Genomic DNA, 24,471 nt, shown 5'->3' with positions numbered 1-24,471 from the left:
ATCACACATTACTCACCAGATTCCTGGCAAGGAGAGTCAGAGGCAATATAAATAAATACCAGAGCTTTATGTGCATTTCTACTCACCCAACAAAATGTGCATATTGAACAAATTACTATCTGGAAGGCAGTCCGAACCCAGGATGGAGAGGTTCAGATCTGAGGAAACAAGACCGATTTCTGCCTCGCTTCTTCCAGTATTGCCCAGATGTCACTGCCTTCACTTTTTTTCTCCCCTGTTGCTCTGCCGGGAAAAACAAGACAAAAAGCCCACTGAGGGGCAAGGATGTCAAGGAAGTGATTTTTACCTTTCATGCAGCTCTCAAAAGAGGAGTTCCCCAGAGGAGTTCCCACTGTGGCTCAGCGGGTTAAGGACCTGACATTGTGTCTGTTGCGGCGGCTGTAGCATAGGCCCCAGCTGCAGCCTCGATCCCAGCCCTGGCCCAGGAACTTCCATGTGCCCCAGGTGCGGCCATAAAAAAAAGACAAAAGGAAAAGAAAAGCCCTAGGACTGAGAAGTTACACACGATCTTGACACTGTCACCAGAAGGACAGTCCTTAAGCCCCACTCCAAGTCCATGGCCATGACCCGGGTGGACAGCCAAATTCAAAACAGCTGGGGGGAGTTCCCGTCGTGGCGCAGTGGTTAACGAATCCGACTAGGAACCATGAGGTTGCGGGTTCAGTCCCTGCCCTTGCTCAGTGGGTTAACGATCCGGCGTTGCCGTGAGCTGTGGTGTAGGTTGCAGACGCGGCTCGGATCCCACGTTGTTGTGGCTCTGGCGTAGGCTGGCGGCTACAGCTCCGATTCGACCCCTAGCCTGGGAACCTCCATATGCCGCGGGAGCGGCCCTAGAAATAGCAACAACAACAACAACAAGACAAAAGACAAAAACAAAAAACAAACAAAAAAAAAAACAGCTGGGATCAATCTGCCATCTGCCTCCAAAGGCTCCAGTCTTTTCTGCAACCACAGCCATGGAGCCCTGTTCTTCTTGTGATGGATGGAAGACATTTTTAATCACTTGCAATCTCTCCAAATCATGAAGTCTCTGCCTTGAGGAGGAGGATGGCTCCTCCGGAGACCCCATTGTTCGGCTGTCTCTAAGAAAGGACAGGTGAGCAAGTGGGAGGAAATGGCCCAAGGCTATGGGCTGTGTAGCAGGTGTGAGACCCCGTGGGGATTCTGAGCGGGTGGGGTAGATAGGAGAAGCAAGGCCAGGGCGAGGAGAGGGAGAGCGGGGGAGGAGAAGGTAGGCAAACCGATTTAAGGGAGCAGAATCCATAGAAGGGTTTCATGGTAACACGAGGGCTTCTGACACCTAACAGCAACTCATAACCGGAACCAAGGGGAAAGGTGCTCCATCCGCCAACTGAACACAGGCTTTTTACGTGTATCCAGGCCACTCTGGGCAGACTTTGTCAATACACCCTCTTTCCGTTTGCTCTGAGCAGAAAATTCAGGGTTTTGGGAAAGGAAAGTGAAGTATCACTTCCTCCTAAATTGCCTAGCTCTGAACCCCAAGTCCTGTTGAAGAGAATAAACCCCCTGTTGAGAGGCCCTGAAGAGCTTCCTCTGCATAAATGTGCAGCAAAACTACCTCTCTTTCCCCTTCAAAGCACATTCCTGCAGTGTTCCAGGCTCTCATTCCACTGTGTTGTTAAATGGCCAGTCTGGGGAGCTGATAACTGCAGTGGACATTGGTTTGTGTCCAGTAGTCTTTCATCTGGTGACTCTACATAGTGGTGGAGCTGACGATCACAGGAACCCATCACCCTGACTAGGGACACATGTGACCTACATCTGGCTGATTATCATGCCTCAGCCCTTAGGCAACAGTCAAGTCACCCTGGAAGGAGCATAGGACCCAAGCCAGACCAGTTAGAATCTTTCTCTGGGATGGAGGTGTGTATATATATATAAACATATGTATCACACACACATTTTTTAAATAGGCAATGAGTCAAAAAGCCTCTTTCCTCTGGGGACATTAAAGGGGGATGATGCAAGCCTGGAACCATTTGTCCCTGCCCTCCCCCACAGCATGGAGGAAATCCATCTGCACGCGTAAATCACGCAGCCGCTGTACACAGGAGACTATAGCTATGCTGACATTTGAGTTCTTCTCATGCCTCACGTCACGTTAATTTCTAGACATCCAATTACAAGAAACTTTTTCCTAGGTACAATTCTTTTTTTTTTTTTTAAGCTAATTCAAGTTGGACTTTTTCTTTGGCAAATTGTTTATAGTAATCAAAGGCAAGAATGTCAAGGCACCAGCAAGTAGTTTGCTTGATATCCCACCCACAACCCACACACATGACCACTTTCCCCCGCCCTGGTCCTTCCCATTGCCCAGCTTAAGCTGATGGAGGAAGCAACACTCCCCATGCTCTTTGTATCACATCATAAGTTGAGTCTTCCAGGGTTCCCATCATGGCACAGTGGTTAACCAATCCAACTAGGAACCATGAGGTTGCGGGTTCGATCCCTGGCCTTGCTCAGTGGGTTAAGGATCCGGCATTGCTGTGAGCTGTGGTGTGGGTCACAGACACGGCTCGGATCCTACAGCTCCGATTTAGACCCCTAGCCTTGGAATCTCCACATGCCACAGCAGCAGCCCTAGAAAAGGCAAAAAGACAAAAAAAATAAAATAAAAAGTTGAGTCTTCCCCTTCGCTACTAAACTGTGATAAGCTCAGTGCAACTCCCAGCCTGGTGCCTGACATACAATCAGGCTGGATGGAGGCTACTTGACCCCATGCAGTGGGTCTCAAAGGAGGGAAGAAATCTTTTTATTGTAGGGCTACAGGGAGTATGTTCAGGGATTAGTCAGTATCTGAGAAGTTCAAGCCAACCTCCCCACGGCCTCCAAGGTGGCCAGTGAAAGGGAAAGCCTTTCATAAAGCTCTACCTCCTTCCACTCCCTTTAACCTGTTGGCTCAGAGGCGGCAACCATATCAAAGTGCTACAAATTCATGGCCCTCGCAAGTCCATGTTACCAGAAATAAAATTTGGGTCCACTCTTATGCAATACCGCCAACAGCACGGCTTGCTCCCGCGTTAGCTAGGAAGATACTAATTCGGTATTGTTTTGTAGGACAGAGAAAGCGGCCTCCCTCAAACCACACGACCACCATCTCTGACACAGTTTTCATCCCCTGAGAGATCCTACTTGCTCTGCCAGGCCCTCACCTACTTCACAGATCCTCCCATATCAAAGAACAGAGAAAGACAAAAAACACAGATAACACGGTGCTATGATCTTTATTCCATTAAATGACCTTAAAACTAAGAAACAGAAACATGCTTTTAATATACTAATAGCAATCTGATCCATTGCACTTTTTAAAAAGTATATTAAGTTTTAAAGCCATTCAAAAAGGGTCTAGGAGAAAGTGCTTTTAATAAATCATGTTTTCAAAGGAAAAGAAATCTCAGAGGAAAATACATATATGTTCAACGTTAACTCCTTTAAGGCTTTAAATCCATACAGCATTTATTCACCTAAATTGGAAAGCTTTGGAAAACAAAGGCAACCTTCTCTTGGTCATAAGAATACCACATTGAAATTGCAGTTCTGGCCCCTGAAATTTCTTTCCAAGGAAGAAAATTTTCTTCGAAAATCTTTCTGCCCTTAGATCTATCTTGAAAAATCCCTAATAAAGGGTATTTTGTCGCTGAATTTCAAAGTTATGATCCTCTCCTTTCTTTGGGGGCATCATTTTTATTATGGCTTAAGGTTTTCTGTGCATAAAAGACTTAGAGAGTCAAGTCACAGTGTTGAATTTTGCTTTTTAAAAGAAAAACAACTTTCAAAAGTTTTCTTCTTCAAATCCTAATTACACCTGTTAGTAAATAGGATACTTGTACATTCATTTTTCAGAGAAGGCACTGTGACTTCCTAATTTAGAGAAACATTTTCAAGGAGTCAGGCAGTCCTCTAGACTAGTGGTGGCATCCCTACCACTCTGAACGCTGTAAACGCCCGGTGACTGGAGCTGGCAGCACAGCACCCATTCTGAAGCCAAGACAAAAGCGGTCCACCTGCCTCCAGACAACACCAACACGTACTTCCTCGACCCCAGAGCGGCCTCCCTCGTTTCTCGAGGCGATCTCTGAACCGCCTGCAGTGCTGTTTTCAAAAAGTGGTGATTCCAGACCCAGGCCCACCGAGGCGATCCCTGGGTAGAAAGCCGGGGATTTAAATTTTGTTCAATGCGCGTCTCAGGGGTCAGTCAGTCTTGTGTACTTCAAGAGAGATGGGAACCACTACCCAAAACACAGCTACAATATGACTTCACAGAAGGAAGACTGTTCAGCTGCAGATGTGGGTTTCTGCTTGCCTTTTTAAATATGATCTACTTAACTAGTCTGTATTTTAGTAACTGAAGCTTGTCGTCATTATGCCCTTATTCCTTGACTAAAATTCTGTTGGATCTAAATTGAAGCAGGAATGATGCAGCCTATGTTAGCTATCTTAGACGGGAGCCGTCCTAAATTACATTTCAATAGTTCCATGGGGAAAAAGTCCTAAACAGATGTCCCTAAAAGTTGCATTATTTAAAAAAAAAAAAAAAAACTTAAAAAAGGTCTAGGGAAAAATAAAACTATTTATTTGGCCTGGACTTAAACAACCACTTAATTTCCCTATAACCCATACAAACACATACACTCGTCCAAACTCACTCTATCCAGGGCGCCGCTTTGATAAGCCAGGGAGAACACCGGGTGTGACTTGTTAAAGAAACGTATTGCTGGTACAAGGCGGCTTGTCTGCTTAACACATTTTAATTCATGAAAGAGAAAAAAAGAAAGCCCAGGTAAAAATGAATACAATACACAGAGGCTATTTCACCAGGTATGAAGTACGTGTTAATATATAAACCCACACAGGACAAACATGTCTTGGTATAACTGCTAAAGTGAGGTATGACTCTAAAGATGTCTTATCACCACATAAGATAGTTTTCCCTCATTTTGTCTACACATCAATCGAGAAAGATTTCTCAGTGAAAGAATCAAAATTTTGATTCTCTTATTGTTACCATAAGAAGCTAACTGGAAATATTAAAAACAAAACAAAAAAAGTTCAATTTCTTCTAAAATTATTTTCATAGGAAATTCTGAAAACTTTTTATATGTTAATAGGAATGTGCCCCATAAACTGTTAGGAATGTGCAAATTAAAAATGCTTGCATGGAAAGGCAAGAGGGGCAGCACAACAAATACGAAGCAAGAACTTATGGTCCCAAGGTATGTCCCTGACCCACAAATTAAAGGCTGAGGGAAGGTAAGAGGTGAAAGACACTCTTTTCAGCCTGGTTATAAACCTCCCCAGGACTATTTATATTCAGCAATGAGAATGCACCTTTTACTGGAAAAGTTTATAAAAAATCATCAATTCACTGTTAAAAGAGGCCAAAGGAAACCCATAAGAATCCTCACTGAGAAAACTTTATAAATAATATCCAGAGGCAGAAATCTAAGTTAATAAAAAAACACAACAAACCAAAAAGGCTCCCCCAGGGTAATGAAACCAAAGTATTCCTTTAAGATCAAAACAGAAATGGTGAATTTAAATAGTAACTAAATCTTAAGATCTCATTAAATCATACATTATCACATATTCTTATTTTTTTAAAATCTATTATTTTAGTATTAAAATGTTTTAAACATAGCATCCTTTTCTCATCATTAAAAGTAGGGTCACTCTAGACAATTTTTCTGAAATCTACAAATGTGCTTATGCAACACATTAAAAGCTAGGTAACATCTGTAAGGCTTTTAGCAAATAAGTATGAACTTTTAGGAAAATGAGAGGCCACCTGAAAAATGCACCACAATTTCAAAACTAAGCTTTTGATTTAATAAAGCTAAGTGTCACTGAAGTGCAAGTAAACAGTTTTTAGGACAAGCCGGAATTTTTCTAAAATTTCACAGCGACTGAATGAAACAGCAAAGAACTTCAGGGCAAGATGGTGCGTATGAAGAAATATACAAAACACTTGGAATTAATTCAGAACTTATAAAAATACTTGAGTGGTAAAGCAGTTAAAATAGTCAAGGGAAAATCTTTGCTGAAGAGATTACATGCTAGAAAAGATTTTCTCTTCCCCACCTTCCATTCATACTTCATGTACACAGAATTTACATTCAAATTTGCCTGCTCCTTCCCCCCTCCCTCTCACAACAAAAATTAAATTATCCTAAGAATTAAGGCTCACATACCTGAAGGTTTATATAAATACTTGCAGGCAGGTTTTAGGAAGTTTTAAAATCCACAGTAATTCACCATCATACATCAAAGGAAAAGGCAAGTACTTGACAAAATTTCTTATCACATGATCAAGGTGAAGAATCCTTAGTCACGTCTAGGTATTATATGTCCAGATGTAGGTGGGACTTTGGTCCTTACTAAGCCAAAGCTATTTTAAAGCTACCAGGCTAGTCCTGTAGAAAGCTGAATAAGGGCTGCTTCACTCGATAAAACTGACGGGTTTAGCTCATCATTAAAACATCAGACAGTGAATAGGAGAATGCAAATAAACGGTTTTGGATAAAGACGACTTTACTGCTAAGCCACATGAAACAGGGCATCAGTGAAAGGCAGAATGTTTGTTAATATCTTTCCCCTAATCCTTGATAAAGTTCTGTTCTCATGCAGAACCTTCGAAAACAAAATCTCTCCAAGGACAGCTGCGTGTGAGTTGTGTACGATACACATATGTATATAAACCTACAATCAGTTAGTCTGACCAAGGCACAAATTCAAATGACTTATCAGAGGTCTCATGGTTCATTTAAACTCAAGTTTTGTTTTTTTCTTCTGTAAGTATTAAGCTCCTTCCTCTTATTAGGAGCTGTTCTGGCTTTTCAAGGCATGTTTGTCTCCTCTTTTCTAGAAAGAAGCTGCAGGAATGAATGAAGGCAAAAAAAAAAAAAAAAACCCAGAGTATGTTCCAACAAAACTGCCAGACTGTCAGGTAACAGACCCTAAATTTCAGTGTAAGGTAGATTTAAATATACGATGTTTCCATACTATGTGGCAAACACAATTCTCTATTATGAAGATTTTTAAAGTGTAATGGTATCGCTTTCGGTCAGTCTTTAGCTCTGAAGCTTTTGCAAGTTTTGTAAACTTTTAAAAAAAGGAATCCTTCTCAAAAGAGTAAGGTACGAAAGAACCGACAATTCACCACAAAACAGCATCTTTCATGAGGTTATCCTCAATTCTCTCCCGATCATGTCCTCAAAAGCATGGATTCAATCTTAAAAGGCACTAAGTGGCACATAAAGGACTTAAAACCACATTTCCATTTTTCCTTTTAGCTTTTTCCCCTTAAAGTGCATAAAGCAGAGAGAAATAAGAAAACAGAAACAGCCTTGGATCTACACCAGCAAGGAAAAGAAATGCTTCCGAGAGACATGGAAGTGCGTTTGAGAACGTGAAACCACAGGTAAGGTCTGCTCGTTTATTGGCGCCGTGTTTCAGCTCTTCCCAGATGGTCCCGGTCTGTACTCCTTGGGACCTGCACCTGTGGCCGTGGCAGAAGCCCAGGAACCGGAGGGGCTGGCTGGGTTCTTGTTGGATCCTCTTGTGAAGATGCTATTGAGCTTTTTTATCTGAGGGTGGTCTCCCAGCAACTGCATCCCTCACAGCAGCCTGAGTGGAATTACTGATGTGAGACGTGGCCTGCAAAAGTCCATTTATTCAACATGTAAGTTAATAAAACACAGCACAGCATCAAAAGTGTAGCCACTGGAGACAAACTTTCCGAAATCTTCATTGTCGGTATGTTACAGAAATGAAGGGAATGAAAATGCAGGGGGTGGGGAGCCAGTGGCAGCTGCTAACTCCCAGAGAGCCAGTCAGCTGAGCCTCTGCTCTGTTACTGGAGCGAGGCAGGCAGCTCTGCCGACTTTACCACATGCTTCTAACGTACTCAAAAAAGAAATCAGGGGAGTTCCCGTCATGGCTCAGTGGTTAACGGACCCAACTAGGATCCATGAGGACGCAGGTTTGATCCCCGGCCTTGCTGGGTGGGTTACGGATCCGGCATTGCCGTGAGCTGTGGTGTAGGTCGCAGACGTGACTTGGATCTGGCCTTGCCACGGCTGTGGGGTAGGCCAGCAGCTGGAGCTCCGACTGAACCCCCTAGCCAGGGAACCGCCATATGCCATGGATGCGGCCCTAAAAAGCAGAAAGAAAAGAGATCAACCTCAGGGATCTGGAATCCTGGAAATCACATCAATGTCAAAAGGCAGTGGCTTTCATGGTGATTTAAGTGGAAGAGATGACATCCATTGGTAGGACTCAAAACAGAAAATTTTAAGTTCACGTCTTTCAAAGCTCATGCTTTTCAGTGAAGCAAATTAACCTTCCGGTGGTGGGGAGAGAATCGCACAAGAATTATGCCTGAAAAAAACGTGTAGCATGTTTCCTGAGAAGAACACTATGTAACTTGGATTTTTTTTTTTTTTTTTTTTTGCATTAAAAGCAGTTTGGAGAGTTCCCGTCGTGGCGCAGTAGTTAACGAATCTGACTAGGAACCATGAGGTGGTGGGTTCAATCCCTGCCCTTGCTCAGTGGGTTAACGATCCGGCGTTGCCATGAGCTGTGGTGTAGGTTGCAGACGTGGCTCGGATCCTGCGTTGCTGTGGCTCTGGCGTAGGCCGGTGGCTACAGCTCCGATTCGACCCCTAGCCTGGGAACCTCCATATGCCGCAGGAGCAGCCCAAGAAATGGCAAGAAGACCAAAAAAAAAAAAGCAGTTTGGGGCATGGAAACTAAATATTAAGACTAAATATTAATACCCTAAAGAAGGATAATAAAATATAAGGCCTATCAGGAAAAAAAAAAAAAGGCTAGGAGAGGTTTCTCATGTCTTCTTTCACTATGAAACGCCTCCCAATGGAAGTATTTTACAATAAAAGCACAAATATCTGTCCCTCCAGAGTCAGCCTCCTCAGCGGGCACCACTTACCTGCTCCAACACAAATGCTGCACCAGAATCGATAGCGCCGCCCAGCTCGCGATACTGACCAGAGTACCTGATGTAGCCCCAGGTGAGCAGCGCTATTAACAGCAGGCCAACCATGCAGTTGAACAGCTGGGCCACCACCTCAAGGCCGAGGAAGCCCGTGAGGCCGGAGGCTATGTACAGAGCCACGATGCCCGTGAAGAGCACTGCCGGGGTCCGGAAGGTGCTGAAGACGTTCTTGCTGCCGTTGTGCTTGCAGAAGTTCTCGTAGAGTTCCTGGATTTCCTCCTCCAGCTCCTGCTGGTAACGGAGGCTAAAGTCCTTGCCCCCCATCTTTTTGGTCTTCTTAAAGTGGTCCAGAGCCAGCTGTTTGAATTCACAGTGCTTTCCCTCTAGGATGTCTGGAGACAAATAGGGTTTGTCTCCCCCACACACCTATAAAGAATAAAGACACAACATGTGGAAGATCCCTTCAAACACAGGGGCCAGAGAGAACAAGTGACAACACTGAAAAGCTGAGAATGTTTTAAGGTGTTCGAAATTAAGGTTCAAATGATGACCAAGACCCACAGAGGTGTGGGTTCAGTTCCTCTGAAAAGCACACTTAGAAACCAGGGTGATGTTGCTGAGTGAAAGCAGTGGCTCTGCAAGAAAGCCTTGCTTGGCACTGGGAATAATGAGGAAGTTCCCACGTGGCACAGCCGGTTTAAGAACCAGTGTTGTTACTACAGGGGCTCCAGGTGCTGTTGTGGCTCGGCTCCACCCCCATCCCAGGAACTTCCACATGCCGAGGGCACAGGCAAAAAAGAAAAACAGAAATGGTAGCAATTAAAAGGCCCCATTACCAAGATGACCTGAACACAGCTTTTTTGCCCCATCATCATAAGGTACACTAAATAGGATCAAGTGTAGACTTTTTTTTTGTCTTTTTAGGGCCGCACCTTCGGCATGTGGAGGTTCCCAGGCTGGGGTTCTAATCCGAGCTGTAGCCACTGGCCTACGCCAGAGCCACAGCAACGCGGGATCCGAGCTGTGTCTGTGACCTACACCACAGCTCATGGCAACACCCACTGAGCGAGGCCAGGGATCGAACCCGCAGCCTCATGGTTCCTAGTCAGATTCGTTTCCACTTCGCCTCTACGGGAACTCCGAGGATCAAGTTTAGCCTCTTGAGATCAGTAACAATGCCCAGGTTATACCTATTTCAGAATAAGATATCTGCCCAACATACCTCTTCCATGTTGTTGTAATAAATGTCCTTGGCAGAGGCTGCAGCTGCCAAATTGTTGGCTTCAGCAGTGGCCTTTTAAGAAAGGAAAGCATAAACTATAAATCCTTCCTCTTTCAACATTCTTCTACAAATAACCCAATCTTCTCTCACCCTATTCCCCGTTCCTCCTTATTATTCTGCTATGTTTCAGGTTTCCATATAGCCCAACTTATGAAATAAAATACATCTTTTCTGCCAAATTTCCCGCCAAAAAAAAGTTCTTATACAAAATAAGATTCTTTACCATAAAATTAAGCCTCTAAAAATATTTCTTTTGCCTCAATTTTCAACGTTAATAGATGTAACTCAGAAAAGGGGGAAAAAAAAGTATCTTTACAACATCTGATCCAAGCTCTAACTTCCTTTGTGAAAATATTCTGTGACCAAAGAACTAAACATATAGCAGTAAATGGCCTTATCGTCAGCACGCCAAAGTCAGAAATTATGTTTTAACAAAAGGACATCTTGAAAACAGTCAGATGTTGAAAATAAAACTAGTTGAAAATAACAAATCTGAGTCGTAAACAGACAGGTCAGGACATGTTCTAGGAAAGCAGGTAACAAGGAACAAGAAAAAGAGGTGTCTAGCATAACCGGGTATGTTTAACCTGTAATAAAACACCGTTTTCCACAGTATGTTTGGGGGAGGGAAAAAAAGGCCCAGCAAGAGGCCATGCTTTTCCAGCTTCGTCGATGTGGTCGAAGGCAGGAAAACCTGAAGGCAGTCACGCTGCTGGCAAGTGTGCAGACTTCAGCATCATGAGAACAGGGCACCCACGGCAGCCTCTCTTCTTGCAGTACCCGGCTTACGGTCACATCCGGGCCAGCACAAGTCACCGGAGGATGTCAGCTAGGAAGCCGAAGAACTGCTTACCTGAAGCATGGACTTGGGGTGAGGCAGATCTTCTCCTTGGTAGATTTTAATGTACGCCTTAGAAGATAAACATGTAAACAATTACGAAAAAGGTCATTCTGTCCGATGTAGTCACACTTTACTTTTGAGAAACACTGACCATATACAGGTGCATTTTCCTCAAGACCTAGATCAACACCCAGGAATTAGCAAAAACACAGCACACCTTGAAGGGCATGTTAGCATTTTTAGTTAACTCAACACGTTCCCAAAGCGACGCGAGCCTGCCAAGGCTGGGATGCCCACCAGACTCCCCATGCACACTGGCCTCACCACTACCTGTGGGCAGCGTGACCATCGGCCTTGGGGTAGTCGTGCCACATCTAGGTGCCGTCTCCTCCTACTCACGGCAACTTCCTAACCACCTCCTGTCCACACCATCTTGCTTGAGGAACAATCTTCCTTTAGCCACAGAAATTACTCTTCTGAGAGAGTGCAAAGAACATCCATTTGGTTCTTAGACTGAGACTGCCACCCAGTGGCCCACTCCTGGAAGGACACCGGAGTCTGAAAATTCCTCTCACCATCTCCCCCATCAAACTTTCCCCTAAGCTTTAAAATACTGAAACCCAGTCAGTTTACAGCCTAAATCAGTTTTACCACAAGTCAAACATTTTAATAATTAAAACTCATATTTACCTTAAAATACTCCAGTAGCCCCCGACAGGTGACTTTTGAGCCATTGATTTCCTTTTCCATTAAGTTAGCTGGGTTTAATACATATGGTATCAGTATCTGTAACTGCTCTTTGAATTCACTATCAATATCTGTTCATAGGACCAAGAAGAAGGAAACAATAAGCCAAACAGGTTGATTCAACCAAGGGGAGCATAAAACACAACCTTCACAGTTGTTCTAACATTGGCTAGCTGCAAGAGAGGCCCAGGGGGTGGGGGGTGGGGTCCCAAACTGTGCGTCTGACACTTTCTGGCAAAGACCCGGCTGCAGACGGATCTCCGTTCTCATGTGCCCGCACTGCCTCCTTCCTTTCCGCAGTATTAAGGCCTCTCTAGTTCAGAGAACCTGCAGGATAAATTCCTATGCTGGTTTCCATTCTGAGAGTCAGTCTACTCCCTAGCCTTTCAAAAATTTTATTTACTTATTTTTATTTTAGGCCATTACACTCAAGCATATATGGAACAAGTCATAAAATGTACATCAGATTTTTAAGAATTAGTATCACAGCACTCAAACACTAGCAACATTTAATAAAATCTGTCAATAAGTGTATCATTAAAAGTTTTAGGAGGAGTTCCCGTCGTGGCGCAGTGGTTAACGAATCCGACTAGGAACCATGAGGTTGAGGGTTCGGTCCCTGCCCTTGCTCAGTGGGTTAACGATCCGGCGTTGCCATGAGCTGTGGTGTAGGTTGCAGACGCGGCTCGGATCCCGAGTTGCTGTGGCTCTGGCGTAGGCCGGTGGCTACAGCTCCGATTCAACCCCTAGCCTGGGAACCTCCATATGCCTCGGGAGCGGCCCAAGAAATAGCAACAACAACAACAACAAAAAAGACAAAAAAAAAAGTTTTAGGAGTATCAGAGAATTACATTCAAAGTTCTTTTTAATTCACCGTACATTTGGAAGTTAAAACTCATACTTCTGGAGTTCCCGTCGTGGCTCAGTGGTTAGCGAATCCGACTAGGAACCATGAGGTTGCAGGTTCGATTCCTGGCCTCGCTCAGTGGGTTAAGGATCCGGCGTTGCCGTGACCTGTGATGTAGGTTGCAGACACGGCTCGGATCTGGAGTTGCTGTGGCTGTGGTGTAGGCCGTCGGCGGATACAGCTCCAATTCGACCCCTAGCCTGGGAACCTCCATATGCCGCAGGTACGGCCCTGGAAAAAGACAATAAGACAAACAAAACAAAACAAAACAAAAAAACCCCTCGTACTTCTAAATAACATGTGGCACAAAGAAGAAATCGTAAGAGAAACTATATACTATCTGTTCATGATAGATGATGAAAATGCCACCAAGCACAATTGGCTGAAGTATACTAGGTTTTAATTTACAGCTTTAAAAATCTTATATTAAAAAAAGGAAAAATGAAATGCCTAATGACCAAAACCAAAGACAATGAGTTAAGTGAATCAACAGCAAAAAAAAAAAAAAAAAAGACCCAAAGAGTTTCAAGGGTTTCTTCTACCACCTTTAAACACTTTAATGGGATGTGAGCTCTTCGGAAAACAGGATGAAACCAGTACACCACAACCAGACCACAGCAGTAAAACCAGAACGTGATGGACCACCCTTGCTCACAAACTTAAGATACCAAAACGCCATAAAAATTAATAGGAAATCTTTCCAGTGAAAGATACTTATTTTAAAAAGAAAGTACATACATCAGGACCCTTTTATCCCAGAAATATAAAAGTGGTTTAATTTAGCATTAGAAAAATCTGCCATTCAACACATTCACAGATTGAAGCAGAAAACACACATGTTCGATTCAGCAGATGTGAAGAAACATCTGACAAAATACAATACCAATATATAATTTTAACAATTATTTTCGGCAAAATGGCAACAGAAGGGAACTTCCTTAATCTAAAAAGGATGTGTAGGAGTTCCTGTTGCAGCTCAGCAGTAACGAACCTGACTAGTATCCATGAGGATACAGACTCGACCCCTGGCCTCGCTCAGTGGGTTAAGGACCCAGCATTGTCGTGAACTGTGGTGTAGGCTCCAGACGCGGTTCAGATCTGGCGTTGCTGTGACTATGGTGTAGGGCACCAGCCGCAGCTCCTATTTGACCTCTGGCCTGGGAACCTCCATATGCTGCAGGTGTGGCAATAAAAAGCAAAAAATAAATAAAAATAAAAAGGATGTATATTAAAAACCTACTGCAGAGTTTCCTTGCAGTACAGTGGGTTAAGGATCCAGTGCTATCACTGCAGTGGCTCAGTTGCTGCTGTGATATGAGTTCAGTCCCTGGCCCAAGAGCTTTCACATGCCACAGGCACACCCCAAAAAGAAAAAAAGAAAAAAAAAACCCTTTTGCAATGGGAGAAAATATTTGCAAACAATGTAACCAACAAGGGCTTCACTTCCAAAACATACAACAAACCCAACAACAAAACAAACAACCCAATCAAAAAATGGGCAGAAGACCTAAACAGACATTTCTCCAAAGACAACAGGTACATGAAAAGATGCTCAACATCATTAATTATTAGAGAAACGCAAGTCAAAATTACAATGAGGTACCACCTCACGCTGGTCAGAAGGGCCAATCATCAAAAAACCTATAGGAGCTCCCCAGTGGCATAGCGGGTTAGGGATCCGGCATTGTCACTAGGGGCTAGGGCTCGAATCAGAGCTGCAGCTGCCGGCCAACACCACAGCCACAGCAACTCAAGATCCAAGCCGCATCTGTGACCTACACCACAGCTCAGAGTAATGCCAGATCCTTAACCCACTGAGTGAGGCCAGGGACCAAACTCACATCCTCATGGATAGTAGTTGGTTTCTTTCTTTTTTTTTTTTTAATAATTTTTTTTTTTTGTCTTTTTGCCATTTCTTGGGCCGCTCCCGCGGCATATGGAGGTTCCCAGGCTAGGGGTCGAATCAGAGCTGTAGCCTCCGGCCTAGGCCAGAGCCACAGCAATGCGGGATCCGAGCCACGTCTGTGACCTACACCACAGCTCACACCAACGCCGGATTGTCAACCCACTGAGCAAGGCCAGGGATCGAACTCACAACTTCATGGTTCCTAGTCAGATTCGTTAACCACTGCGCCACAACGGCAACTCCAGTAGTTGGCCTCTTAATCCGCTGGGCCACAATGGGAACTCCCTCATCTCACCTTAAATAACTATCAATCCTAAGATCTCTCAACAACAAAAAAAATTTTTAAGTTTTTAAAATCTCCTACCTAAAAAAAAATAAAATTAAAAAAATAAATAAATAAAATCTCCTACCTAAGTGAGTGGGTGCCAATCTCCATCTAAATACTCTTTATAATTTTCTCAGGATGGTGCCAAAGTATGGCCTACACCAACATTAAGAAGGGATTAATCCCCATAGTACACGTTGATTAGTGGCTTAACATATGATAAAGAAAACATTTTGGAATTCCCCATGTGGTACAGTGGGTTAAGGATCCAGCACTGCCCCAGTGACCTATGTCAAAGGTCACTGCTGCAGCTCGGATTCAATCCCTGGTCTGGGAACATCCATATGCTAGGAGTGTAAAAAAATTAAAAAAAAAAATTTTATTAAAAATAAAGATATCATTTCAACCAGTGGGGGGAAAGTAGAACTATTCAACAAATACTCTGTTGAAACAAATGGATATAGCCATTCAGATGCGGGTTCAATCCCTGGCCTTACTCAGTGGTTAAAGGATCCGACACTGCACTGCCGTGAGCTGAGGTGTAGGTCACAGACACAGCTTGGATCCCACGTTGCTGTGGCTGTGCTGTAGACTGGCGGCTGCAGCTCCAATTTGACCCCTAGCCTGGGAACTTCCATATGCTGCAGGTGTGGCCGTAAAAAAAAATAATAATAATAAATTACAATGTGAAAAATGGAATGCAAAATTTCAAGAAAAAAAAAAATAGTGGGACAGGAGTTCCCATCGTGGCTCAGTGGAAACGAATCTGACTAGTATCTGTAAGGATGCAGGTTCAAGCCCTGGCCTCACTCATTGGGTTAAGGATCCGGTGTTGCCGTGAGCAGATGCGGCTCAGATCTGGCGTTGCTCTGGTTGTGGTGCAGGCCAGTGGCTACAGCTCTGTTTTGACCCCTAGCCTGGGAACCTCCACATGCCACGGGTGCAGCTTTAAAAAGACCAAAAAAAAAAAAAAAAAGTGGGATAAATTCTTTATAACCTTGGAGTGAAAAAAACATGGTGGATATAACATGCTCTTCTATGTATTTGCTTTGCATGTGCTAAAGAAAATCTGCAAGCCTACAAATATGGAAGAGAGACTTTTCACTGAATATTTTAAAATTCTTCTCGGGATTTTAAACATGGGAATGCATTATCTATTCAAAAAAAAACCTTTTTTTTTGGAGTTCCCATCATGGCGCAGTGGTTAACAAATCCGACTAGGAACCATGAGGTTGCGGGTTCGGTCCCTGCCCTTGCTCAGTGGGTTAACGATCCGGCGTTGCCGCGAGCTGTGGTGTAGGTTGCAGACGAGGCTCAGATCCCGCGTTGCTGTGGCTCTGGCGTAGGCTGGCGGCTACAGCTCCGATTCGACCCCTAGCCTGGGAACCTCCATATGCCGCGGGAGCGGCCCAAGAAATAGCAAAAAGACAAAAAAAAAAACACCTTTTTTTTTATGGTTTCAATGCTCATCACATTAAAAGACTGAGAGCTTCGAAAATATTTCACACAAGGAAGGGGCAGGATCCAGGCACCACAGACTGTTATCCGTGGTTTTACCCGGCCTTAAAAGACCCTCAGCTATTAATGTTTCTATGAAAGCTGTACCAAAATAAAAGTTTTAGACTCAGTAGACAACAACTGTCTCACGACTGAGACGATCTCACTATCTCAGGGCGTCAAAGAAGGCTGTTCCCTACAAGCTCTTCTGTTTAATTTCCCAGCAACTGAGCAGTTACTGTATCAGGTCTCTCTGCTCTAGTAAAAGGAGGACAGCTTTCTTTATGGTGATGACAGTTGTCCTGTGTCTGTCTGATGAAAAGGGGTCTCAAAAATGAGCTAATCTCCTCGCTAACTATTGCAGGAAGCAGCAGCTTAGCACTCATTATACCAGAGCTAAGACTGTTTGGCAAGTGTTCCCCTCTGAATAAATGGCCATTCTTTTAAAAAATAAAGGAAAACCAACAAACAACCCCTGAAGTACTTCGGGGAACATTTACAGAAATAGCTTCAGAATGTAGTTCTTATTAAATTTAAATGTTCTACAGAAACTACATGAAGCTCCTTTTCTGGATTCACCCTAAATATCCCCAGGCTAACGGTGTCTTGTTCAGATTATATACAGTGGGGACTGCAGGGCCTCGACCAAGTCATTGTGCAAGTATATACTTAAGACAACGTCTAGGTTGTTTTTTTTTTAACTCTGGGAAATGGTATCGGCTCGACGTAAAGGTCCCCCACAATAGTTGATGTGATTCTCAATCAAGCACTTGCCAAATACTCACAAGGCACCTACCATTGCAATGTAACATCCAATCTACTCTCCACTCAAAACCCTGCCATAGCTTATTTACAAGGTTCCCTAAAATTACAAAATATCCATCTCCAAAGCTAAAAAGTACATAAACCTTTGCAGAGCTAACAAATATGGAAGTTCCCAGGCTAGGGGTCGAATCAGAGCTACAGCAACTGGCCTGCACCACAGCTTTCATTTTGTAGAAAAGCAAAATCTAGAGAATGCCATGCAACCCTAGTATGTCTCAAGTACTGTACATAAAAAAGACAACTGCGGAGTTCCCGTCATGGCGCAGTGGTTAATGAATCCAACTAGGAACCATGAGGTTGGAGGTTCGATCCCTGGCCTTGCTCAGTGGGTTAAGGATCCAGCGTTGCCGTGAGCTGTGGTGTAGGCTGCAGAAGCGGCTCGGATCCCATTGCTGTGGCTCTGGCACAGGCCGGTGGCTACGGCTCTAATTAGACCCCTAGCCTGGGCATCTCCATATGCCGAGGGAACGGCCCTAGAACAGGCAAAAAGACCAAAAAAAAAAAAAAAAAAGACAATTACTCATAACAACCATATTGAAGCACTGAAAGACACCAAAGTACTTTCTACATCCAAGAAGTCAAATTATACCCAGTATGGTTTTAATATCCTTACAGATGTCAGGGCTGACATTCAGTAAGCCACACAACCAGATGATCCAATAATGTAACTTTGGGTGACACACAGCCTGGTGACATCCAAGTCTTTGGGCAATACATAAACGGACTCCGCCTCGCCTGGTATATCTCCACACAAATATTTTAAAATCCCAATTTCTCAGTCAAATAATACACTTTGCTTGAGTTCATTAAACGTATTTAGATGTCTCTATTATACAAAGTTAAATGTACACACAAATGTATTTTATATTCAGTCATGGACAAGGGAAACAAATAGTGCATAACTATGAGACTAAAGGTTGCTTATACAGAATTGTTCTCTATTTTATAAATATGAAACTGAGCACACAATATTCAATGATAAACCATTCATATCTGAAAATATATCTGTGGTGTGAACAGTGTCTTCCCGCTAATATGCACCGCCACCTGAAATCTCAGAATGTGACCTTATTTAAAAGTAGAGCCTTTAGGAGTTCCCGCCGTGGCGCAGTGGTTAACGAATCCGACTAGGAACCATGAGGTTGCGGGTTCGGTCCCTGCCCTTGCTCAGTGGGTTAACGATCCGGCATTGCTGTGAGCTGTGGTGTAGGTTGCAGACGCGGCTCGGATCCCGCGTTGCTGTGGCTCTGGCGTGGGCTGGTGGCTACAGCTCCAATTTGACCCCTAGCCTGGGAACCTCCACACACCACGGAAGCAGTCCTAGAAAAGGCAAAAAGACACACACAAACAAATCCCAAACCCTAAAGGTGATGGCATTGGTAGGTGGGGGCTTCGGGAGGTGATTAGATCATGAAGGTGGAGCCCCCAAGAATGGGATTAGTGCTCTTATGAAAGAGATCCTACAGCACTGCTTCCGCTACATGAGGATACAGCCAAGAGTCTTGAGACCAGAAAGTGAACCCTCACCCGACCATGCTGGCCCTGGGATCCTGGATTTCCAGCCTCCAGAACTGTGAGAAATAAACGTCTGTTGTTTATAAACTACCCAGTCCATGGTGTTTTGTTCAAGCAAAAGAGACCGACAGATGGGAACAGAGCTGGGCCTCTAAACATGGCAACTACTATTATTTCTACTTTACTGGAAACCTCAGAAGCTCAGATAGGTTTATAACCAAAGGGCTTCGTTTAACATATGTGCAAACTGAGGACTAGCCATTAAATGACTCAAGGTCTCAGTAAGTAAGACAATGGAACCCCAGAGTCCCCCCTCTGATTTCACAGGGCCATCGTCTACTCAGCACTTTCTGACCTCAACACATGACTCAGCACCAGGTTTTGTGACAGTATCAAATTATGATGAAAATGACAGCCATGCTATGCATCCTACGACCTCTGTTTGGGGATTTAGTTTTACTTCATTAAATGACGAATGTTAAGTCCTCCTTTATTTAGCCCCTTTATCTCTCATAAACCAATTAATTGTCACGATTCTCTTGGAAAGATCATTAATGGGTATTACCACAACCACGTCAAAGGGAGAAACTAAAGTAAACTAATTCTAATGTCACAGTAAGGCAGGAGCAAAAACTGAACGAGACTCTAAATTCTTTCTAAGAGAACACACTCGTTCTCTTTAGCATTTCCTATTCATACTTGATATTTTCTGGTCACTATTTAATTCCAAGGATGACGTCACATGTCTAAAATAACATCACTTGTAACACACCTTTCAATTTGCCATCAAAGTCAGGGCTTGTGGCCACCCGGAGTCCTGGATGTGGGAGGAGGAAACAGGTGACACTGGAGAAACAGGAGTGAATGTGATTTCGGACGTTCTGAATTTCTTCATGTTGATGTTCTTTCACCTGCCAATAACGGCCAACAATTTACAAAAGACCTTTTGTTTTTCTTCACCAGGCACCACTAGTACAGGACAAAGGAAAGCAGACTTCCTAACTCTAATGAATCACAGAGGCTAGATGCTGTCCAATGAGAAAGCCCAGGACCCTAAGAAGCAATGAACGCATACATCTGATGGACTGTGGCTTGGCTCCTAGAATCACCAAAGAACAGGTACCAAAGAATTTCTTAAAAAAGGAGTATTGCACAAGACCCAGGAAGAACAAGGGAAAGTTTGTGGGTGTGAAGGAGGATCAGATCAGTTAGCAGTGACTGACAAAGGACTCCTGTGTTTTAAGTGTGGGGAACAGGCTGAGCCTGTTTATATCCACACCAAAACCAAGAGGCACATAGAGAGTAACCTGTAAAAGGTGAAATGGAAATTGCAGTCAAAGCTTGGGCTTTTGCCCAAGGCTCTTCTCACGAATCCCTGAGTTATTCTTACCCTAAGTAACATCAGTGGGTGCTAATCTTACCATCATATCCACTTGTGCTAGTATTCTTAAGTGTTTAACATACAATATGATTTTCCATAACCTGCTTTAAATATAATAGCTAAAGGCAAATGAAAAAGTTATTATTATTTTTAGGTAATTCCTCAGAAGATTCTCTTTTTGGTTTTTTTTTTTTTTTTGGCTAAACACATATCTTATGGAAGTTCCCGGGTCAGGGACTGAATCCAAGCCACAGCTGCCACCCATGCCACAGCTGCAGCAACCCCAGATCCTTAACCCAGTGCACCAGGCCAGGGATGGGATCACACCTGTGCCAATGCAGAGACAATGCCAGATCCTTAACTCATTGCACCACTGTGGTAATTCCAGAAGATTATATGTCTACTTACCTGTAGACGCTTCTCCAAAAATGACATTCCTCCTTGTAGTCCATAGTTGTATTCATAAGGGAAACTCCAGTCTCGAACCAAAAACATCAGTGTCTATTTAGGAAACAAACAGAACATTACTGTAATACTGCATAACTGCATTTTCAAAATAACCATCGAAATACTTTTTTTTTTTTTTTTGCACAATGCCAGTTTCTTCAAAGGGACAAGGAAATGTGCTAAAGGATTTATCTACCCTGTGATGTCTTAGAAACCTTACAAACACTAGAAGGACATGCATAAGCTGCATGAGGTCAATATATCCCATCTGATAGTTCTGTTCTCATGGGTCAATAGGAAGAGACCGATGAGAACAGACTGATGAGAAAACGTTAAACTTCAGGCTCTGTTCTCAAGACAAGTAGGAGGAAGGTGGTGAAGGACAAGAAAAAAAAAAACATGGCACCATTCGATCATAAAATCAGATCTACTTTCTATGTTAGAAAGGAAAAGGAAACTAAAATAAATAATAATAGAGACTCTCTAATCTTACTGAGGTTCCTGTGCATTCTCACCCTCATAAAATAGGTAGATAAAGCAGGGGTAAGGCGGATTTTTTCTGTAAAGGCCCAGAAAGTAAATACTTCAGGCTGCTGTAGCAAGCGGAAACCATGGACGATACAGATGAGCACTGGAACTGTGTTCCAATAAAACTTTCACTGTGGATGCTGACGTTTAAATTTCAGATAATGTACTTATCATGAAATATTATTCCTCTTTTGATTTTTTTCCAACCATTTAAAAATATTAAAAAAAAAAATCCATTCCTAATTCACAGGTCATATAAAAACAGGCAGCTGGCCAAATTTAGCTGGTGGACTGCAGTCCTCTCATCTCTCAACTAAAACAAAGACGTGACTTGAGTTTATAGTTAACGTTTTACCTGGAAGGGCTTTTGGAAAATTTCATCCATCGCTAGACGACCATATTCTGTGAAGAGCTTTAAAAAAGAAGAGTTATGGTTTGTGAAAACATTACATAAAGTATTTCTATGGCTATTCTTTAGCAAGGAATTCACTGAATAGACGAAATATTACTTTTATGAGACCAAAGGTCTACATTTCAAAAGCCCGCAGGAGTCATGAACCTTAAAATAATCGTGGCTATTCCTCTCTCACACATTCCTCATTCCAACTCACTAGCAAACCCCAAATCCAGCCACTCACAACATCCATGTGGCTCAGAATATTCCAACAGTTAACCGGGCCCCTGCGTCAGCCCTCGCCCCCCACAGACTATTCTCAATACAGCAGCCTCGGTGGCTCTGGTACAAATAAGGTTAGTCAGACCACATCCCGCCTCTGCTCAACCCTCCAGCCTCACTCAGTATAAACGCCCGTCCCCACACTGGCCCGCCCTGATGTGCCTCAAACACGACGGCGACTGCGGCCTCAAGTCCGTCGTCCTACCATCTCCTCCTGCCTGCGATGTTCTTCCAACAACTGCACAATCAGCTCCCTCATTTCTTTTTTATCTTTTTTAGGGCCGAACCCAAGACATGAAAGTTTCCAGGCTAGGGGTCAAGTCAGCTACAGCTGCCAGCCTACACCACAGCCACAGCAATGCTGGATCCCTGACACGCCAATTGAGCGAGGCCAGGGATCGCACCGGCATCCCCATGGATACTAGTCGGATTCACTTCCACTGCGACACAATGGGAACTCCCTCAGCTCCCTCACTTCTTAAGGTCTTCACTCCGATGACTCCTCAGCGAAGCCTTCCACAGCCCCTTCCTGAAAAGATTACAACTCTCCACACAAGTTCACGACCTGTGTCTCTTTTTAATTTTCTCCTACACCTGTCTCACTATCTAACATGATTATACCCTGACTTGTCTTTTTTCTTTTTTTTTTTTTTTTGGTCTTTTCCAGGGCTGCACCCACGGCATATGGAGGTTCCCAGGCTGGGGGTCGAATCAGAGCTGCAGCCGCCAGCCTACGCCACAGCCACAGCAACGCCAGATCCGAGCCGCATCTGCGACCTACACCACAGCTCAGGGCAACGCCGGATCCTTAACCCATTGAGCAAGGCCAGGGATCGAACCCACAACCTCATGGTTCCTAGTCGGATTCGTTAACCACTGCGCCACGACGGGAACTCCAGTGTTATTTTTTAAAAAGTTATCCACTCAGGGGACAAAAGGGATGAGAAGTAATATGACAGAGAAGAGTTATCAAAAACACTCTGGAAGGAAAACAGACAAATGAGAACTGTCTCAGGTTTTGGCTTTTCCTGCCCAGCTAAGACACATCTGAGGCAGGGGCAATAAGAGATAAGCAGAGTCTCTCAGCAGAATCCCGGGAAGGCTCAGAAGTCAGAAGCACCAGTCACCCTGAGGGAGGGAGGGGGTGAGGGAGCGGGGCTGATAACTAAGGAAGAGGCCGGAAGTCTCTGTCCCCTCCCCCGGCTCCAGTCTTCTCCTGCCTCCACAGAAGATGGGACATGAACGACCTGGAGCATAAACCACAAAGAATCTAGACTTGGACACCAAAGTCAGCTGAGAGGCGAGTGCCTGCCCTAGCTTACTGCAAACAGGCACATAAGCCAAAGTCTACGTGCAGAACAGTGAGACTCCTCAGGGCGCTGACCCTGCTGGAGCCACAGCAGGCTTCCACCCACTCAGACCGGAGATGAAAGAAATTTCTGGGGGAGTTCCCGTTGTGGCGCAGCGGACACAAATCCGACTTGGAACTGTGAGGTTGCGGGTTCGATCCCTGGTCTTGCTCAGTGGGGTTAAGGATCTGGCGTTGCTGTGGCTCTGGCGTAGGCCGGTGGCTACAGCTCTGATTCGACCCCTAGCCTGGGAACCTCCATATGCCGCAGGTACAGCCCTAAAGGATAAAAAAATGAAAAAGAAGTTGTTTCTGAGGAAACTGACAGCCCAAAAATAAGAGTCTGCAAGGAGAAACATTTAGAGGCTGAAATAAATAACTAAATAATATTTTCCAATCATCCCCACAGTAATCCAAATGAATGCACAAGGCCCACTCTCTCAGCAAAAGCTCTCAGATTTTCAGTGACTCATTCTTACACACAGATGACCAAGGATCACCACACCTTTGAGAAAGGCTTCTAGCAAGAAAGACAAAAAACTCAGGTCCTGCAATTTGAGAACATCATTTTATATGATGCCCTCTTATAATTTCTTTCCCTCCATTGTCTTTGTTCTCTTTTGGATTTTTTAATTTGTTTTTTTTTTTGGCCATGCCTGTGATATGTGGAAATTCCCGGGCTGGGGATCAAACCAGCGCCACTGCAGCGACCCAAAGGGCTGCAGTGACAGATGCCAGATCCTTAACCCGCTATACCACAAGGCAATTCCTGTGTTCTATTTTATTAAAATGACTTTTTTTTGGGGGGGGTCTTTTGAGGACCACACCGTGGCATGTGGAGGTTCCCAGGCTAGGGGTCTAATCGGAGCTGTAGCTGCTGGTCTACACCACAGCCACAGCAATGCCGGATCCTTAACCCACTGAGCGAGGCCAGAGATCAAACCCGCAACCTCATGGTTCCCAGTCGGATTCGCTTCTGCTGAGCCACGACAGGAACTCCTAAAATGCCTGTAATTAACATGCAAAACCTCTCCTCAATTGATCTCAAATTCCCCTATTTCTATGCCCCCACTCTCCCTCCCCCACCTCTCCCTTCTCTCTCCACCAGCCTCTCTCTCTCCTCCTCTGTTCTCTCCCTGCCCCACTGCCTCCCCACTACTGACTTCTACTCTTTGTCTTGTTTTCTCTTTTTGGCCACACCTGTGGCATGCGCAAATTGCTGGGCCAGGGGCTGAACCCGAGCCACAGTAGTAA

The 24,471-nt window shown here is 44.1% G+C and overlaps 1 protein-coding gene across 3 annotated transcripts in view; it reads right to left on the bottom strand.

Annotated features, from left to right (window-relative positions):
* Positions 1 to 3,241: 3,241 nt before the first annotated feature.
* ATL3 (atlastin GTPase 3) overlaps positions 3,242 to 24,471 on the bottom strand; it is a 44,742-nt gene continuing 23,512 nt past the window's right edge. For all 3 annotated transcript variants that reach the window (XM_047775446.1, XM_047775448.1, XM_047775447.1), the window contains exons 6-13: positions 21,549 to 21,605; positions 20,627 to 20,719; positions 19,610 to 19,748; positions 11,806 to 11,933; positions 11,128 to 11,184; positions 10,215 to 10,286; positions 8,987 to 9,418; positions 3,242 to 7,695 (exon numbers count right to left, since the gene is read on the bottom strand). In XM_047775446.1, coding sequence (XP_047631402.1) covers positions 7,609 to 7,695; positions 8,987 to 9,418; positions 10,215 to 10,286; positions 11,128 to 11,184; positions 11,806 to 11,933; positions 19,610 to 19,748; positions 20,627 to 20,719; positions 21,549 to 21,605 — 1,065 coding nt within the window. In that variant the 3' untranslated portion in view covers positions 3,242 to 7,608. The remainder of the gene's footprint in view (positions 7,696 to 8,986; positions 9,419 to 10,214; positions 10,287 to 11,127; positions 11,185 to 11,805; positions 11,934 to 19,609; positions 19,749 to 20,626; positions 20,720 to 21,548; positions 21,606 to 24,471) is intronic.

This window comes from Phacochoerus africanus, chromosome 4, assembly GCF_016906955.1.
Source record: "Phacochoerus africanus isolate WHEZ1 chromosome 4, ROS_Pafr_v1, whole genome shotgun sequence".
Taxonomy (NCBI): Eukaryota; Metazoa; Chordata; class Mammalia; order Artiodactyla; family Suidae; genus Phacochoerus; species Phacochoerus africanus.
This window is presented reverse-complemented; position numbering and strand designations above follow the sequence as displayed.